At 40.0% G+C, this 20,770-nt stretch overlaps 1 protein-coding gene across 3 annotated transcripts in view; it reads right to left on the bottom strand.

The window, feature by feature from the left end:
• prex2 (phosphatidylinositol-3,4,5-trisphosphate-dependent Rac exchange factor 2) overlaps positions 1-20,770 on the bottom strand; it is a 169,340-nt gene that overhangs the window by 99,325 nt on the left and 49,245 nt on the right. For 2 of the 3 annotated variants that reach the window (XM_065258097.2, XM_073813102.1), the window contains exons 7-14: positions 15,420-15,553; positions 15,236-15,339; positions 11,170-11,319; positions 10,580-10,724; positions 6,810-6,910; positions 4,441-4,544; positions 4,301-4,350; positions 145-220 (exon numbers count right to left, since the gene is read on the bottom strand). In XM_065258097.2, the coding sequence (XP_065114169.1) occupies positions 145-220; positions 4,301-4,350; positions 4,441-4,544; positions 6,810-6,910; positions 10,580-10,724; positions 11,170-11,319; positions 15,236-15,339; positions 15,420-15,553 (864 nt within the window). Of the gene's footprint in view, positions 1-144; positions 221-4,300; positions 4,351-4,440; positions 4,545-6,809; positions 6,911-10,579; positions 10,725-11,169; positions 11,320-15,235; positions 15,340-15,419; positions 15,554-16,311; positions 16,454-20,770 lie in introns of those variants that run through there. The other variant, XM_065258098.2, reaches the window with a different exon arrangement.

The following is a 20,770-nucleotide window of genomic DNA, read 5'->3' as shown; positions in this document are numbered from 1 at the left end:
CGCCAAAAGTGGGATGCCCTGGCACCATCTCATGGCCTCCTTGCCCCCGTTTGAGAAGCACTGTTATAGAGTGATCACCTCTTTACATTAGATATAAGCATCAATGATGGGTATGACTAGTAATGATTAATATTAAAACTTTACCTGTGCTATTAGCCAGTCAATCAGCTTGTTGGCCATCACCACTGATTTATACGTCCTTAGATGATAGTCTTTATCCCTGTAAGAAAACAAGAAACTTGGTGTACATAAGAATGTCTCTATTCTACATTAGCCTTAGGAGACGCACATTTCAGGCCGACCTTCGACCTTGTCATTGCGCTACATCCGCTTGACAAAGCTCTCGAGAGCTGTTCTCGGCTTTCACATCTCGCATCAGTTGTCGCCTCATTTTTCAAAAATAAGCCCAATTCCCCTGAATGTCTTTTTGGGCTGAACAGTGGTTGCTATATTTGACTAAATAAATATCCTCTACCCATATTCTGGTCTTGCTGACGTACAACAGTCAGACACAAGCTGATGTGCAACTCTCCTCAAACACTGAACTTTTAACTTGTGTGTGTGTGTGTGTGTGTGTGTGTGTGTGTGTGTGTGTGTGTGTGTGTGTGTGTGTGTGTGTGTGTGTGTGTGTGTGTGTGTGTGTGTGTGTGTGTGTGTGTGTGTGTGTGTGTGTGTGTGTGTGTGTGTGTGTTTTTAAATGAGCCTAACACTGCTGTATTGTTTTCTTTATATTGTGCTTTCCCCGCCTTTAAACCAAAAAACCTGCCAACCCGGCAGCTTATCCATTTGGTCATTCATGCTCATTTCGAAGATATGTTTATGATTTATAAATCTCTATAAGTATGTTCTGTACTAAGCAATGTTCCTGGACAGCTGCAGTTTCTGAGACTGCACCCAGGTTACAAAACCTGCTTCCCCCATCCAGCTGAAGTCCTTCAGCCCACTGATGTCTGGCTACGGGGGCTGAACTGAGCCAAATGTTTTGTGGCTGTGGCCAGACCGCGGGAAATCACGGGAAATGAAATGAAGCAAAGATTTTCCCATGAAGCCGGGGGTCTCCTGAGGGACACTTACTGTGCTGGGCCAAAGGGTTAGGGCTCTGGGAGGCCCACACCCTAAGACTCACACACTGAAAGCTAAACTTAGCCGTTTCAAATTCACGGCTTTCGAAAGAGAAACATCCCAGTTCAACTTTTATATAGCCAAACACCTCCAGATGACAGGAAACGTCCATGTTTTTTTTATCCCACGAAACTTAGAGGACCACATATCAAACTTTCAGTATAATGGTGTGTAAAGGTTTCTGTTTCATTATACAGGTTTTTTATATTATAGGTTTTGCCATAAGCGGGCCATGCCATGCTTTAACCCCTACAAACAGGGAGCCAGACCTTTTTCCTGTAGCTGTACCCAGACTGTCAATGTGACAAATGGGGGTAAACAGCATTACCGCGGGCAGCCATATGCCTGGCACAAGAGCAGGGCGATGTGAAGGACAAATGTTTGCCGGCCAAGCAAAACTTTCATCTTCTCTATGGTCTCTTGTTTGGTCATTTTCATCAAATGCTCATTTTTAACAAAAAAAAAATACTATATACGAATTCTACGCTGTCTGTTAAAAAACAGCTAGTGTCAATCTTTATGATTTACTGTTTTCTACATAAAATCATCCTACATAATGTAAAAAAACATTCTGTAAAAATATAATAAAAAAATATATATTTTTAACATTGACTGAGTAAGGTCATGTCAAAGATTAAAATCAATGATTGAACTCAAACTTTGATGCAGTCTGACTTATGAGACTTTAGACTGGATTTCACAGGCATTAAAATACTATAAAATACTATTTAACTATACTTAGTTCTAGCTATGTACTTCGAAAACTACTGTAACTTTGTTCTTGTTCAATTTCAAATAGGCAGTGTTGCTGTTATACTCTATAGTAGGAATGTTTCCAACCAAGAATTTTTCATATAGGTTGGCATGGGCGCCAAATCTCTTCAGAGCTCCCACACTAGCAGGAAATACCAGATAATTAAACTAAAGCTGGATTCTCCAATTATAGCTACATGGACAAGAAATGAGAAAACCTGCAATCCTCCACTTTATATACGCTCATAATATACACTGGGGTCTTAATGCTGACACTTTTTTTTTGTACGTGCATCGTTGGATATTTGTAACCGTGCGTACTTTGTACACGTAGGTTGTATGGTGAATGCAAGGCTGTGCGTTCGACCGTGCGCATACTGTATATAAAAAACTATACTCGAGGCTTTACACTCTTAGGGGGTGTGCACACCATAACTTTTAAAAATGGGTGAAAACGCCAGGCAGAAGCTGACTGACAGCTTTTTTCAGCCTACTGCCAGCTTTCTTCGGCTGAGCGCTTTGGTTGCTATGATACTGCTTTGTTTATCAGCAGTGTTAGGGTAACACATTACAAGTAACGTGCATTACGTAATAATATTACTACATACACGCCTTTGTGGGAACAATTTAAGTCAGAAACTGAGATGGCAGGCCAGAGCTCGACATTTTTGTGATGAAATATGCAATTTCTTAATGCGGAACTTTTCAGTCATAAAAAACACCCACAAGGCATGAAAGAGATCAAGCCTCAGTCAAGAAAAAGTAACGCAAAAGTAACTAAAAAGTAACGTAAGCATTACTTTCAATGAAATGTAACTAAGTAACGCAATTAGTTACTTTTTTGGGAGTAACTTAATATTGTAATGCATTACTTTTTAAAGTAACTTTCCCCAACACTGTTTTTCATTCGTTGTACAATGCGCTGGTTGGTTGTTGTGATGTTTATCCTGCCCCTCCTCCAATGTGATTGGACGTCCATGTGAGAACTTACATTGACGAACTGAGATTTTCACACAAAGTTGAATATTTTTCAACGAAAAACTACCAAGCGCTGGCTTTCAGTGCAGAAGCTGCTGGCTTTTTTGAAAAATGCCGTGCTTCCACTGGAAACAATTGAAAACATGTAAAAACTTTGGTGTGCACACTCCCTAAAGGTGCTAGAAAAGGTCATATGATGGCACAAAAGAACCATTTTTGGATCCTTAAAAAATCTTTCAGTCAAAGGTTGTCAAAAGTACCATTTCTTTCCATTTTTGATTTGTAATACTAATTTCTACTACAAAAACCTTTTGGTGGAACAGAAAGGCCTTATGGATCCATACACCCTGTCAAAAAATTTAGGGTCAATCATTATTTAGGAGTAAAGTGAATGTGCCCTTTGAATCTATTAGCTTTTGCTTGGCAATAGGAGTTTAATGTCCTGTTGACTGTCAACTGCCAAACACCAATGTTGCACCTGGTTCACATTTAATCCCTTTGAGTCATTTGCGATGCAGTCTTGACACCGATTTGTCACACAGGAGAATGTCTGTAAACTTTCACTGGCAGAACACAGGCTGACAGAGACAGGCACAGATAATATAGTGTCAAGTTGGTGTCTTTCAATTGTCATTGTGTCCAACTCCATTAACATGCACCAGTGGCGGGGGGGGATTCGTAATGTCAAAATATGTGTTTTGCCACATGTTTACCTATGTGCAAAATGTCAAAATATGTGCCAAAAGCATTTATGATAAAAGAGATGCTCACACACAAGAATTCAACACTAAACTCTGATTACACATGAGATTACGCGAGTATCTGGCAAACACAAGTTCTTTTATCATAAACCCCTTCGACGCGTCTGCAGTAGGCACTTATTTTGACATTGCGCATGATGCACATAGGTTCAAATGACGCGCTGAACACATATTTTGACATGGTGAAGCACACACAGGACGGGCTTAATACATGTTTTAACGAGCTTTGCATCATGCGCCCTCGAAAAATATATTACCGGCCGCCACTCACAGGCACTGAAACAAATAAACTATGTTTCACTACTAATGTTTAGTGCAGATAGAGGGGATTTCAAATTCACTGAGTCCTATTTAGACTTTATCTGCTCCCAGAAGCCTGTTTGTTTGTTTATGTGATGCTATTGTCATACATACCCTTGGGAAAATCACAGTCAATGTGTAATAATTAACATTTGCAGATATTTATACAGATTTTATCAAGTGACTATTTTGACAATATAGACCCAAACAGAATAAAGTTTCTGTCAATGCTCCACCACAGTGTTTCAGTAGGTAACCTACCTTGGTTTTTCAGTAAATGCTATCTTTAGATAAGTTATTGAAACATCGGGGTTGCAAACGCACCTGGCAGAGCAGTGGGATAGGAGACAGTAGTAATAAGCTGGAATTAATGCTCTGACCCTTACCTGATCACTGGAGTGAATAAACTATGAAGTCGGCAGAAGAGTCTCACGCCCTGAGGTGTAGAAGAGCATTTGTTACTGTATATTGTACGTTTCCATAACACACAGTGGACATTTAACAAAATAGGAACCGGATGAGTTACCTTAGAGATGATATCCTGCATGTCGCTCCGAGGGTGGTATGTGCCATCATCACAGCGAAACCTATAGAGAACTGGTTCAGGCTTAAACTGGTGCTTGTCTGTAACTGGAATGAGTTTGAGAAAATTTACATTTTATTTTAAAGTCACAATGAAAAAAAATTCTATGGCTTCGCTAACAAGTTAGCTATAGGAACACTGTAAAGACTGCTTGCTATTCGGTATAAGTTTGAAAAGGACACAAAGGGCTCTCTCTTACACCTGGCGCAATGCAGCGCAATGCGCTACGCAAGTGTCTTTTGCTAGTTTCCACCCTGCGCAATTATCATTTTCACATTTAGCCCCACGTTGTTTAAATAGCAAATGCATTTGCGCCCTCTTTTGCGCCCATGGGCGTTCTGGTCTGAAAATAAGGTGTGTTCAGGCGCATTGTTGGTGCGTTGCTATTTTGAGGCAACTTAAATAGACTACGCCACTGACCAACAAAAACCTGTTCTAAAGTCAATGGCGCAATATGTTTTTTGTTATTTAAAGAGCAAATTATTAATATGCACCTGTTAAAGGGGACCACAACGCGGGTTTGCTCATCACATACATGAATACGCAGCAGCACAAAAGCGCTTTTAAATATGGAAGATTAAAGGATTGAATGTAAAAGATTATTATTGAGTCTCTTGGACATAAATGAGGACCGATTATGAGACGTTAAAAGGCACAAAGAGCTGCTTCACCTGTAGCCTGGTAAGTAAATAAATGATTTGCTTTAAATAAATGATTTGCTTTAAACAAATGCATCTGTTTTTAAATGTTTTTTTTTAATGCTACCTCACGGATTTATTGTATATGATGACCTGTGGATATGTTGAGATGAGAAACATTTTTAAGTAATGCTTAAAAAAAACCTGACGCTGTCCAAGTGCTGAAACGTGCGGAGAGCCGTTTGTAAATTCTTTATCTCCTGATTGTTACAAATAAAGTATTTTTAAAGTACAAACCTTATCTTACATACTTGTAAATTATTTTTTGATGATATTGGATAGCCATACATTTAAAGCAATTAAAAGCCTGCTTTTTTACTTCCATGACTAAAAGAAAACGGGTTTTAAAGGTTTTAATAAAAAATAACAATTTCAATACAAGTAAAAACAACACAATTATTAAACATTTATCTTAAACTGGGGATCTTCTTCCTTCGCTTAGTTTTTCAGTTTACAAAGTTCGTCATCTAAATAAGGATTAGACATTGCGCCAGCACAACTGGCTTTTAAAGGGGATGAGAGCTGAGACTCTCATTGGTTAATTGCACGTTATGCCCCAAATACTCCCATTACTCATTAAAAAAATAGGACCAACCCTTTTCGACCATGCGCTCGGCGCACAAACCATTTTTCCCGTCGTTAAATTAGCAAAAGTGGATTCGGACACGCCCATTTAGACAATGCGCTTAGATCGTTAAAATAGGCCCCAAAGACTCCAAAAACTCTCTGCAAGGACCTAAAGAATCTGTTAAATGGAAATTAAATGGAGGCTTTCAGCACTGTACAAGTGCAAATCCAAGTAATGTTAACATGCTTATGATAACTAATCCTGCTGTTTATCGTCAACTGAAATTCATCCACCTCTGCGAACACTTACTCAGCACAGGCCGAACAATATTTTTCCCCAATAAAAGCGAGCGAGCGGACAGGGAGCCCTAATGCTCGAATTTATTTCTCCCTGTTAGGAAGCGTTGAAGTGAGAAGTGATTTAGCGTGAACTTCTGGCTCTGAGCCAGTCAGCTTCTTTTAAGAACAAAAAGGCCATACGGTGAGCGTGTATTTAACAGAATTCAACCCGACACCCAAACAGGCTGAGGGCTGACCATTTCCCTGAGTATTAAACAAACACTAGGGTGTGAAGGAATGAATATTTCTAATGCTTTAAATAAACACAGAGTTATAAAAAGCCAGCTGCTTTCGGGTACTCCCAGAGTTCCTCAGGGCTTCAGAACAATGATGATGTCAAGGCTCCTGAAATATTAAGAGAGCCGGCCATCTGTTTTCCCTCATTAATAGAGTACAAATGAGGATAATGAAGACCCATCAAGGGACCATTTCACCTGTGCAGATTGTTAAAAAAATACTCTACTTGTTGCACAAGGAATTTAACAGTCTACTGCACAAAGTTTTAGACAGTAAGTACAATACTGAATTACATTTACCTGCCTGTGAAATCCAGGCTAAAGTTTCATAAAGTTTGCATTACAGTTTTTTTTATCTTTACTTTCATTTCGCTCAAACCCATGACCCTTACACCCCAATGCTAAAGCAATGTTACACAATTATTTTAAGCCAAAATGAGAATTGACAATATAAAGGAGAAATGGGACCAACCGTGGTGGATTATGCCATTTTCCAGTAGGGCCTGGCCCAAGTTCACCCCTTCCTCAGGGTTATTGGTCTCTCCAATTTCCATCAGCCACGACACAAACTCGCTGTAAACAGATAGCCAGGGAACACATAAATAATGCGGGGAAAACAACAAGGGATCCACAAATTATAGGAATGACTGTCAACAAAATCCATTAAAAGTGAATGATTGCGCCGCAGAGATGGACTCAATAATTAATAGTGTTCCTGTGCGGTGTGGTGGAGTTTACAGAGATATCCACTCTCTTCTCCAAATACTGCTGTAATGAAGTTTTTATAACATGATATTTATTAAGCTGGTAATCTTTAGGAAAAAGAAGTACTTATAACTACATTCTTGAGTGACCAAAGTTCAGTCCTTTTTCATCATCACACTCATCCATCCATTCATTCGCCCATCTTCATATGTATATCTGCCTCACGTCCAAAGCTAAAGAGATTTTTAACTATAGTAGCAAGCAAAACAAACAAATTACCATCAAACTTTAAATCGTTTTATGCTGATAAACTGACTGTTGGATTGCCTCTGAAAAAGTCTTGTTGAACTTCTTCTTCCTTGTTTAATTCTTCACTGCTGTCTTTTTCTGCACTCGCTCTAGTTCGTCAGTGTCTTTTGCCTCTTCTGACAAGATTAAACTGACTGCCCTGTATAATTTTGTAATTATCCTCGGCAAAACCACAGGCTCAGAGGAGAAAATCTGTTTCCCCCCACCTCCATCCATCCATCCATCCATCCCTCCCTCCACAAAACCAAAACGAACATGTCCAGTTCCACCAGTGTAATTCTGTGGTTCTTCCCACAGAGTTTATGGAACCCAGTGGTGATGTGAACCTCAGCTATTAAAAGAGTTAAAGCACTGAATCCTATCAAGACAGATAAGTCTCAAAAATAACTTTCAACAAAGATTTGGTGCACACATGCACATTAAATTTCTAAGTGTAAACAACTTGACTTAAACAAGTAATTTCTAATTGTTTGACTAGTGAAGAGTTGGTATAAATAAATAAAAAATTAAGTTGAATGGGCTTAAAGGAATAGTCAATTTTCTTAAAAGAAAAATCCAGATAATTTACTCACCACCATGTCATCCAAAATGTTGATGTCTTTCTTTGTTCAGTCGAGAAGAAATTGAAGAAATTGCAGGATTTTTCTCATTTTAATGGACTTTAATAGAGCCCAACATTTAATACTTAACTCAACACTTAACAGTTTTTTTCAACGGAGTTTCAAAGGACTCTAAACGATCCCAAATGAGGCATAAGGGTCTTATTACTAGCGAAACGATTGTCATTTTTGACAATAAAAATAAAAAATATGCACTTTTAAACCACAACAACTCGTCTAGGTCCGGCTGTGATGCGCCAGCGTGACCCCACGCAATACGTCATGACGTCAAGAGGTCACAGAGGACGAACGCGAAACTCCGCCCCAGTGTTTACAAGTGTTGAGAACGAGGACCGTTCCTACGTTGTTGTATGTCGAATGATACGAATTAATGTGTTTGTGTCAGTTTATTGTTTAAAATGGTCCGCAAATGTGCATTTCATATATGTACCACGTGACCTCCCTACGTCACTACTCATTAATGTTAGGTCACGCTGGACCGGACCTACACGAAAAGTTGTGGTTTAAAAGTACATATTTTTTATTTTTCTTGTCAAAAATGACAATCGTGAAAAAATGGACTATTCCTTTAAGTTCTTACAATTTTATTTTTAAAAATATATATAGTAGCAAAAAAGTTGCAATGACTTATTACAGTAATTCAAGTTATTTAAACTTAAACTTTTAAGTGCAACAAGGAATACTTAAGGTGTGGGTAACCAAATTCACTCTCACAAAAAATAATTAGTTTCTCCCCAATCAGTGGCGGCTCGTAACTGCTCATCCGAGGGGCGCAAATTCAAAATAAGTGTTCGGAGTGTCGTGTTGGTTGCTTGCGTTTTCAAAATATGTGTTTGTTGCGTCATGTGAACCATGTGCATCATGTGTTTTGTCAAAATAAGTGCCTGCTGCACACACATCAAAACTGTTTATTATAAAAGAGACGCACACGTTCACAAAATACATGCAAGACACTCCTTTAACAGTAAACTCTGATTACGCATGCAGAGATTATGCGAGTATCTGGCAAACGCGAGCGTCTCTTTTATCATAAACCCTTTAGACGCGTCTGCAGCAGGCACTTATTTTGACAAGACACGTGATGCACACAGGATCTCTTGATGCGCAGAACACATATTTTGAAAAAAAAAAGGAACCACACACATGACGGGCTACATACATGTTGTGGCGAACTTCACATTGAGCGCCCTGAAAAAGAAAAGAAGTCACCGGTCGCCACTGTACCCAGTTAGCAACATTTCCTCTGTTATGCAACATCACACCGGCTTAAATCTGAACAGCAACTTGGTGTTTACACTTGGTATACACTGAGTTGAGTTGAATACATCAACTATTTAAAAGAAAGTGCATCCACTTCAGCCTAGGGTGACCACCAAAATGCGTGACAGTCCTAAAATCACAGACTTTGTCTTTATTTCAATTTTGTCTGTATTATTATATTTCATGTCCCTTTAAATTACAATTGCACAATTTAAAAAAAGATTACAAAAAAACTGTGAACATGCGCTGCACAGCCACTTACGGTACATTCACACAGGGTGAAAGCGTTAATGCTTGACGGAAGGCTTGTTTGAAGCGTGGCCAACAGCCAATCACAGTAGCCGTAACCTATGCTCCAGTCTTCCATAAAAGTAATTGGCTGGGTCTGCCTAGGCTATTTGCATAAGGCGATCTGATTGGCTGAGGCATGCATTGCCGCTTCAAAAGTTGAGAAAAGTTCAACTTCTTCCGCGAGCAACGGCACTAACGCGGTGCCGATGGATCCACAATTCAGTTCGGCAACGCATGACGTCACCCATTAAAAGTGAATGGGAAGCGTTAACGCTTACGCCCCATGTGAATGTACCGTTACGGTGTTCAAGCCAAACCGGGAAAACAAAAAATAACAGTAACAGAAAAAATGTATCTAACAGGAGCTCCTGTTAAACATTCCTGTCAGCTTACCAGCATGTTTTCTCTCAAACTGAGCAACTGCGGACCTTATTAAAAGTGAACTTGTTGTGAAAGTAAACTACAGCTACACATGTCTACAGTTTTACAGACTTAATGAATGAAAAGGCCATACTCAAAGCTGCCATATCAGATAAAAAATATAAATTCAAGTTGTATTGAATCCAGTAAGAAAACGCATTTAATCTTTATGTCTTTTTAAGGGAATTTATGTGTTTATTTGGAAATGTGCTTTACTAATTAGACTATTTTTCCTTTTGTTATATTTAGATCAAATAGGTCTGTGCTGTTAAAATTAGTAGATCCGGTGCCAAATTATACAGTGCCTATATTAGCATTTTTAAAATCTAATCAGGATTTGAAGTAAGGTTACATAACTGGGAAAAGATGTAATTTAAAATGAACTTGTAGAATACTAATACTAGCCTATCTCTCGCTTGTGTCTCGCAAAATCATGTCTGCTGTCCTGCAACTTTGCCAGGTGGTCACACTACTTTAGCATCATTCAGCATGTGCATATCACTTTCTCTTTTAAGCGGATTTACAACCTTGGCTCCACTGTCATTCTCAGCATCAATCTCTCTCATGATACCACAGGACATGAACCAAAAGTTCATCAGAGCCATCATCCACACAACGGACGCCTTTTCTGACCTACCTTCCGAGAAAGCACTTGGGAAAGGTGGTGAGTTTTCGTTTGCGGTCCTTAATGAGGTGGCCCTGTTTACTCAAGAGGTTATAAAGCTTCTCGCCCTTCTCAGAGATCATCACCCAGGTGTCCTGTTCCATGCCTAATCTCAGTGCTAAGAGAACAAATAAAAAAAAGAGCACAGTTCACATTTTTATGCCATGTATAGTTTAGTATTTAGTTTTATATTTACATTTATGTACTTGGCAGACACTTTTAACCAAAGCGACTGCATTCAATCTGTCCATGCATTCTCTAGGAACCAAAACCATGACCCTGATTTAATTTCAGAGCAGAAAAGTCTTAAAGGCCATTTAAACCTGTAACACTCTCTTTACAGGAAATTTTAATATAATACAGCATATAATTTACTATATATTTACAGCACCACAAAATAAGTAGTAAGGTGAAAATTATTGCTATTACTGTAATTCACACTGTACAGGCCATCTTTGTGGATTATTTTTACCATCCAACACCACGAGCTTGTGTGTGAATGATCCTAAATCCTAAAATAAGTCTTAATAGTTCACTCGAGCACTACGTTAGCGGCTACTCACTTTTCCGACGTTCCCTCTCTTTCAAAATGGCCTCCAGCCATTCGTGCTTCTCCTCCGAAGTCTTTGCCATGCAAACGAACCACTTGTTCTTCGCCGTGTTGTGGATCTTCCAGCCGTTGTTCACGATGTTGCCGCTGCTGTGGTAATCCGCTGAGGATAAATGCCGACAAATAATCAACGTCTGCCCGCCTTTCATATCCCTCCCGGGCCACTTCCTCACATTTTCCAAAACATATTTTCTTTTGTCTGCGAGGCCTGTTTGCCCACATGTGGCACGGCCAGCCATGTTCTCGGCTTCGCATTCCACATTTGTGTGCCGGGCAATCTATCAAAGCAGACCAGATGACAAAATAGATGTTCTTGGCAATAAACAATTCGGCTTGAATAGCCTGCGAGAGCAGTAAAGTTCAGATCAAATGAAACATTCACACATAAAACAGGCAATGAATAAATATGCGTTCAATTGAAAGGGATCACGGGCAGATGGAGCACTCATTGCTGTACTTACAACGTTGTGGAGATTGAAGATGAAGAAACTGACACCCAGCTTAAAGCAGCCATGCATGTTTTCACTTTATTATTTTCTTCGCCGTTGTAGTTTTCTTTGGATAAAAGCATCTGCCAAATGTTTCAAATGTAGCTTCATACAATGTGTTGTTTTAAAGGGAGCAGGGCTGCCATGATAATAAATAAACAATTGTTACTGTCATACAGACGGTTTAATCGGCGCACGCACGTTGTTTCGGTTACGCGCCTGAACCTAAGTGAACTTCCGGTCTGTATTTATTTATCGGTCTGGCAAGTGGCTAAACTGATCTCTGAAACAAATATCTTTTATCGAAAATAAAATGTGTTGGTTGCTAAAGACGTGGGGGGATGACGAGCACGAATCACAATTGTGCGGAGAGGTTTGGCAGCCAGGAAGAATTCAAGGACCTGTAGCTAATATTGCATCCATTCATTTTACACAATAACGTTAACTTAGTGTAATAGTTGATACACGCTAGATATGATATATAAACAAAGGTAATTTACTTGTCATTTATTTCCATTGTTATCAGGGAATACAGTAAACTACTGTTAAAGGTTTATGTTATACCCAGTGGCGGCCGGTGACTTCTTTTTTCAAAGGGCGCTCGATGTGAAGTTCGTCACAACATGTATGTAGCCCGTCATGTGTTTGGTTCATAATTTTAAAAAATTTGTTCTGCGTGTCAAGTGATCCTATGTGCATCACGTGTTTTGTCTGCAGACGCGTCTAAAGTATTTATGACAAAAGAGACGCTTGGGTTTGCCAGATACTCACATTATCTCATGCATAATCTGGGAGTGTCTTGCGTTTATTTTGTGAACGTAAGCATCTCTTTTATCATAAACGGTTTTGACGGGTGTGCATCAGACACTTATTTTGACAAAACATGTGATGCACATGGTTAATATGATGCAACAAACACAAATTTTGAAAACACGAGCAACACACATGACACTCCAAACACATATTTTGAATTTGCGCCCCCCGGATGATCGGTCACGAGCCACCACTGGTTATACCACACATACATAAAAAAATATGGATGCATCAAATGTTCGGCAACCGAAATTGTTCGGATAAGTGAACGAGAGACTCTTTTAAAGTCATAGATGAAAAGAGTAATGATGAAGAGCGAACAAGCAGAACAAATAAATGTATACATGTTTGAACAACTTGTGAGTGTGTAAATGACGACAGAATTTTCATTTTTGAGTAAATTATCCCTTTAAGCAATTTACATTCAACTTTAAATTGTTTAAAATATTAAATAAGTACAATAACCCCATATATTTTTAAAACTAATAATTAGATTGCAAGTCTTTAGTTTGGATTTCACAAACAGGGTCACTATTTTCTCTCTTATGCATTTTAAATGAGCCAATCTTTCCCACAATAATCAGTCAATTTAAGCATCTGTGTTTCTTTTCTCCCAATGGCTTGTGCCTCTCAATCTAGCACAGGAATTGGACAAATTACACCTTCAATTCAGAGAAAGCCAGGCATCGATCTTTACAACCACACCCCCACAGGCGAGGTCTTAACTAAGTCAATTTCAAAATTGCTCTTTTCTTCCACACAAAGCCACCATTTAAACTTAAAAATTATAACAATATTAAACCACATGCTTTTACCTGAACTATATTTAAACGATTAAAAACTACAAATCAAAACCAGAAACCTCATGCGTGACTTGGAAAGCACACGTGCATCCATTAGAAGTCACCAGTGTCACGGCTTTCATTACATACCAATAATAATCCATACAGTCTGAATTTGAGATGGAGCTGTAAGGGAGAAACACTTACAAGCAATGTGGTGGATTTGACTTTGTTTAGATTCTGTGGACTGAAATCCATCCATCTCCAAAGCAGCCAGATATTAGGTGCGCCAGGGAGCAAATCATTGCTTCTACAAATATAACTGATAATCAGGGCTTCTCCATAGCCAAAATACACTGCACTCAGAGTTCACCCAGTCACTGGACTCCAACTTGTCACCATGCCCAGAAAATGAAATTTTTGTAACCTTTAGCTGTTAAAGAACTTTGATGCTAACCTTACACATTTAAAAGCAGGGTATCTGTAGAAATAAAAGCTACGGGACACAACCCCTTTTAAATAAAACAATGTATTATACTTTTCTCAAACTGGAAGATGAATAATCACAAATTTTACAGAAACAGATGGATTTACATAAAAAAAACATCAGATTTGGGTACTCAAAGTAGGGATAGGGGAACAGTTCACCAAAAAAACAACACAGAAAGAGCCAATAACACTCACCTAAAGGATTATTAGGAACACCTGTTCAATTTCTCATTAATGCAATTATCTAATCAACCAATCACATGGCAGTTGCTTCAATGCTTTTAGGGGTGTGGTCCTGGTCAAGACAATCTCCTGAACTCCAAACTGAATGTCAGAATGGGAAAGAAAGGTGATTTAAGCAATTTTGAGCATGGCATGGTTGTTGGTGCCAGATGGGCCGGTCTGAGTATTTAACAATCTGCTCAGTTACTGGGACTTTCACGCACAACCATTTCTAGGGTTTACAAAGAATGGTGTGGAAAGGGAAAAACATCCCAGTATGCGGCAGTCCTGTGGGAGAAAATGCCTTGTTGATGTTAGAGGTCAGAGGAGAATGGGTCGACTAATTCAAGCTGATAGAAGAGCAACTTTGACTGAAATAACCACTCGTTAGAACCGAGGTATGCAGCAAAGCATTTGTGAAGCCACAACATGCACAACCTTGAGGCGGATGGGCCACAACAGCAGAAGACCCCACCGGGTACCACTCATCTCCAATACAAATAGGAAAAAGAGGCTACAATATGCACGAGCTCACCAAAATTGGACAGTTGACGACTGGAAAAATGTTGCCTGGACTGATGAGTCTCAATTTCTGTTGAGACATTCAGATGATAGAGTCAGAATTTGGCATAAACAGAATGAGAACATGGATCCATCATGCCTTGTTACCACTGTGCAGGCTGCTGGTGGTGGTCTAATGGTGTGGGTGGGGGATGTTTTCTTGGCACACTTTAGGCCCCGTAGTGCCAATTGGGCATCGTTTAAATACCACAGCCTACCTGAGCATTGTTTCTGACCATGTCCATCCCTTTATGACCACCATGTACCCATCTTCTGATGGCTTCTTCCAGCAGGATAATGCACCATGTCACAAAGCTCAAATCATTTCAAATTGGTTTCTTGAACATGACAATGAGTTCACTGTACTAAAATGGCCCCCACAGTCACCAGATCTCAACCCAATAGAGCATCTTTGGGATGTGGTGGAACGGGAGCTTCGTGCCCTGGATGTGCATCCCACAAATCTCCATTAACTGCAAGATGCTATCCTATCAATATAGGCCAACATTTCTAAAGAATGCTTTCAGCACCTTGTTGAATCAATGCCACATAGAACTAAGGCAGTTCTGAAGACGAAAGGGGGTCAAACACAGTATTAGTATTGTGTTCCTAATAATCCTTTAGGTGAGTGTATACTGTATATATATTTCGATCAAATTCATACCTGTACCATCATCTACATTCTCCACCTCCATAACCTCCGTGTTGAGTCGACCTCGAAACAGGTACCGTGGGCCTTCGGTGGCAGCCTTACTGTTCTTTAAACGCCTACAACAAAACACAGGGATCAACCATTACTTTGGGCTTCCCCTTTTAGAGCCGAGTTTGACAGTATAAAGCGCTTGCACCTGTTCTTCTTCTTGCAATACACCAGCAGGTTGTCAAAGAGGAAAAAGATGCGTTCCTGTATGTTCCCCGCTGAGATCTTCAGCAGAACTCCCTGCATGAGCATCTCAGTGCAGCTGTCTGTGATGTTGGAGCCCTGCGTATGAATACAATTACATAAGTGAACTTTTCCAAAACAAATCACAGTGTCACAGTAAACTGTGTGAACAGGGTTTGTGAGAAATGGGATATTTACATGTATTGTACTTTTGGCCATATTATAGATAAAGACAAGAAAAGCCTGCAACCCAGATTTTTTCAAAGTTTTTTGTCAGCCGAACCCCCTTTATCTAAATTATTTACTTGAAGTACCTCCTGAGATTTTAAGTAAATATTTAAATAATTTAACAGCACATTTGCATGTTTAAAAACATTTCTTTTTCATCCGTTTTTAAGTTTTTATATTTTAGTTATGTAATGTAATTGTCTTTTATTGTTAGATTAAACGTATCTCTTCATTTTGCTTGAGTTGTATAATGGTCACATGACATTAAGATTTAACAAATCAAATTTATTTTTTATTAGTAAGTGTTTTATTAAGATCGTTGTTAATTTTAGATTTTTTATGGCAAGGTCCTAACATCTACTAAATATCTAAGAATGTAGATAAAAGGCATCCAAGTACATTTCCTACATTATTTAAATGCTGAGATGAATTATACATTTTAATAAAACATCATAAAACAACGGTATCACAAACTGGGCTTCATTACTACAAATTATGGTAAAAAAAATGGATTTCCATTCCATTTAATTTCCTATTACTGGTTGTCTCATTCCCCATATTTACGTGTGAAGGACACAGCCGTGCAGGTGGTCAACAATAAAGAGCTATCAGCCCTTTCTGGAACCTACTTTGGAAAAAGCTTTCGGTCATCCCATCTCCACCCATACCCTGTGAGAACAGACAACAGCTTCCTCTTGAATTCCAGCTTTCCAGAAAATTACTGCAGAGATGTTTCAAATTAAAAGTTTATGATTAAAAAACTGCAATTCGCAGCTTATTTTACTCATCCGCACATTTGTGTGTGTGTCCCATCTGTGAAGTTTTATTTCCTGGATATGAAGTAACAGGATGGCAAAAAGCCATTAATGAACCTCCAAAGGCTAAAATAGATTTGGGAACTGCTTCCAAAGGTCATTCTGTACTCCATAAAAGCTGTTTTGTCGGATGCATTGGACTCAGAACAGTGCGTGCTATTACTGAAATATTCCTCATTATGTTCATTCCAGCACTCATTCATTGCAGAAACGTATGTGACAGCTTTGGCCACATGGACCAAGCATACAGTATGTAATTTCACGCCTACCAGAGGGGTGCGGCTGTTCAGATATGCGTTACAGACAGAAACAATCTTCCAGGGAAATTGTAGATCTTAAAACAAAATTCAGTCAACATCATTTTCAAAACCCACGTCTGTCTTTCACAAAACATTCCACTATATTACCCTCGTAAAAATCTGGCCGACTGTTTTTCATTCTGCGGTATGTTTTTACAAACGTTGATGTGAACCGAGAAACCTGTCTGGGTTCATTACAGCACGCGCCCTGAACGCTAAAACAACATTGCCTCGTTTTGCGAAATTTCTTAGTAAAACCCAAGGGCACATGAAAGACTGCTGGATCAAATGGTTGGGACCGCTTATTTGTTATAGTAAAAAATGTGGCTAAATCTTCGGCACTGAAATGTTTTACGGCTGCTTACAAAACACAAATCAAATGTATTTGATGTCTTAGGCATAAATTTCTCTGCCATCTGCAAAATATGAGCTTGATCTATTGAATCTAAAATTACACTTTGTTAAGGCTAGACAGACCTGACTGAGCAATATCTTGATGATACGGGAAGTTTTATGTGAGAGAGCACTTCTGTGGTTAACACACCGACCACAACTATTAACTCAGTCTAGCACCTCCATGCCAAAATGACTAAACAGCACCAGAACTTCATCAGCAACACCACTCAAACTAACAAAGTCCAGACGTTTCGACTCTTTGTAACTCAATAAACAACAGCATAAGTTTAAAGCAACAGTTTGCCCAAAAATAAAAAAGGCAATGGTGTTGTAATTTTTCCATATGCTGTTCCAAACCTGTATGAATTTTCTTGCTTTCAAGAAATCAAGCAGAATCTTCACTGCAAAAAAAATCTGCCAATAGTGTAAGCAATTTTTTCTTGAATTTAGTGTTAAAGAAAAATGTTCAAGATTTTTTGCCTACCCCATTGGCCGATTCGTTTGGTTGTTTTATGCACAAAATCACTTAAATTTGATATTTTTGGTCTAAAAACTACACTTATATTCTTGGGTCGTTTTGCTCAACAAGAAAAAGCATCTTAATTTAAAACTTTTTAGTTGTTTTAACTGAAAACAAGACAAAAATACTAAGATTTTATTTTATTTTTTTAAATTTTTAAGTGTTTAATTTTTTTTTAAGAATGTTTAAGCTGTCAATGTCCAGAAATAATAATGACAAAAAAGGAGAATAACCAAAATGTGTTTTTGTCATTTTTGGTAGGGTGACAAAAAGTTGTGCAGGATGTTCTACAGTACCAAACACAAGCAGTGGTACTCTGAAATAATATTAGTGTGCATCAACTTTAACCCGTCATTTCTCTTGCTTATGCTTTAATGATTCATCCATAGACCATCCGCGCAAAGTAATCATAAGAGAAGCCTCCGAAAGGGGACAAAAGAGATGGATTAAAACACCTGTTGGGAACCGGAAATGCGTCTCTCTCATCCACTTGTGATCCAGTCAACCTAAACGCATCTTAAAGGGACACTCCACTTTTTTGAAAATATGCTCATTTTCCAGCTCCCCTAGAGTTAAACATTAGCTTTTTACCGTTTTGGAATCCATTCAGCCGATCTCCAGGTCTGGCTGAATCTGATTAGACCATTAGCATCGCGCTCAAAAATAACCAGTTTCGATATTTTTCCTATTTAAAACTTGACTCTTCTGTAGTTAAAAATAAAATATAAAAATAAAAGTTGCGATTTTCTAGGCAGATATGGCTAGGAACTATACACTCATTCAGGCGTAATAATCATTGACTTTGTTGGCATAACATGGCTGCAGGAGGCGCAATGATTTTACGCAGCAGCCGAAAATAGTCCCCTGCAATTGAAAGATACTAAGGGGACTATTTTTGCCTGCTGAAAAGTTTTAATTTTCTGTCGGTCTTAGTACACGATGTTACTACAGAAGAGTCAAGTTTTAAATAGGAAAAATATCAAAACTCTTTGGTTATTTATAAGCGGGATGCTAATGGTCTAATCAGATTCAATGGATTATGCTAAGCTATGCTAAAAGTGGTACCACCAGACCCGGAGATCAGCTGAATGGATTCCAAAACGGTAAAAATCGTCTCGGTTACGGATGTAACCCTCGTTCCCTGAAGGAGGGAACGGAGACGTCACGTTGTGACCGACGAATTGGGAACTCGCTTAGAGAGACCAATCTGCTTCGTATACTACTAAAACGCCAATGAACTTGGCATTGAGATATTTGCATAATGCTGGCGCCGCCCCGCCAGGTGCCTTTATAAGCAGCAGGTGCAAATAGGGAAATTAGCTTCTTTTCGCTGAGAAAGCCGGGAGAAAGTGACCGGTCGATAAACAGCAGGGAGCAGCCCTGTGGCGACGGGACGTGACGTCTCCGTTCCCTCCTTCAGGGAACGAGGGTTACATCCGTAACCGAGACGTTCCCTTTCAGTCGGTCACTACGACGTCACGTCGTGACCGACGAATTGGGAATCCCTACCAAAACGCCACTGAGGGCTGACCTCTTCCAGTGTCTGCGTAAAGCCCTCCGGTTCCACTTAAGGAGAAGGAGAATTAGGTTTTAAGGCAGAAGGCCGGGCACTAGATGTTCCTTTAACCCCACAGAAGTGCCAGCGACTGGGAAGCGCCCTACCTGAGCGGGATAGGAACGCTGCGGAAGCCACCGCCCGTCTTAAGGGCTAATGGTGGGCGAAGTCAACCGTAGTTGAGGAATAAAGACAGCCGTGGCTGTGTAAGCAAAGCAGTGCTCTGCTAAGGGAAACGTGGGCTGGTAGGATTAACCCCACGGAAAAATACTCACAAAGGAACCCGGTGGGACACAATGTGGAGCCCGAGCCAGACACGTAGGTTCGCGAGGATACAGCTAGTGAAAGGCTGACAGCCAATGCTCCGCAACAAAGGCTGCCAAGGCAGCGGAGGAAGAACAATTCAAACCATTACGCATTTTTGTTCTGAAGGCCTTCCATACTGTTATGAAGCATCAGTTGGAGGCTGCAAGCCGACCTGCGAGACCGCTCTCCGTGCTCCCCCTGGTGAGGAAAGAACACGAGAGGATACAGGCTCGATACGAACACTGTAAAATCTAGTGAACGTATTAGGTGTCGCCCAACCAGCAGCTCTACAGATGTCTGTTAGCGAGGAACCACGAGCTAAAGCCCAAGATGAGGCAACACTCCGTGTGGAGTGCGCTCTCAAATTAAAGGGGCAAGGAATACCCTGAAGATTATAAGCCAGGGCGATAGTATCAACTATCCAATGAGACATCCTCTGCTTAGTGACAGCTTTCCCTTTCTGCTGGCCACCATAACAAACAAAGAGCTGGTCTGAGGTCCTGAGGCTTTGCGTGCGATCCACGTAGAGTCGCAGTGCGCGTACGGGGCACAACAAAGCCATGGTTGGGTCTGCGTCCTCCGGGGGCAGCGCTTGCAAGCTCACCACCTTATCTCTGAAGGGAGTGGTGGGAACTTTGGGCACGTAGCCTGGTCTGGGTCTCAGTGAGACAGCAGGACCAAACTAAAAGCACTAATCGTCAACAGAGAATGCATGTAAATCCCCTACTCTCTTCATGGAGGCCAATGCTATCAGGGTCAGAGTTTTCATTGATAAAAACATCAGACTCGTAGACTGCAAAGGCTCAAAAGGGAGACCTGAAGGCTTCAGGACCATGGACAGGTCTCAGGAGGAAAGAGGGAGGGCGCGAGGGGTTTAGCCTGCGAGCGCCTCTTAAAATGTAATAATTAAATCATGCTGGCCAACTGATCTGCCGTTGATAAGAGAGTGATGAGCAGAAATAGCGGCGATATCAACTTTAATGGCGGAGGGACAGCCTACCATCTAACCTATGTTAAAGATATAAAAGCACAATGTTAATGGGCATTCTCTGGTGTCCTCGCGTTTTGCTTAGAGCACCGGGTGACGAAAAAGGTTTCTTTAAGCGCGTAAGCCCGTCTTGTGGACGGTGCTCGAACCGCGTCGATGGTGTTAGATACCGCTTGCGATAAATCACCTAAACCTTGCGCGCGCTCAAC

This window comes from Paramisgurnus dabryanus, chromosome 22 (genome assembly GCF_030506205.2).
Source record: "Paramisgurnus dabryanus chromosome 22, PD_genome_1.1, whole genome shotgun sequence".
NCBI lineage: Eukaryota > Metazoa > Chordata > Actinopteri > Cypriniformes > Cobitidae > Paramisgurnus > Paramisgurnus dabryanus.
Note: the sequence above shows the minus strand (reverse complement) of the source record. Positions and strands in the feature narration are given on the sequence as shown.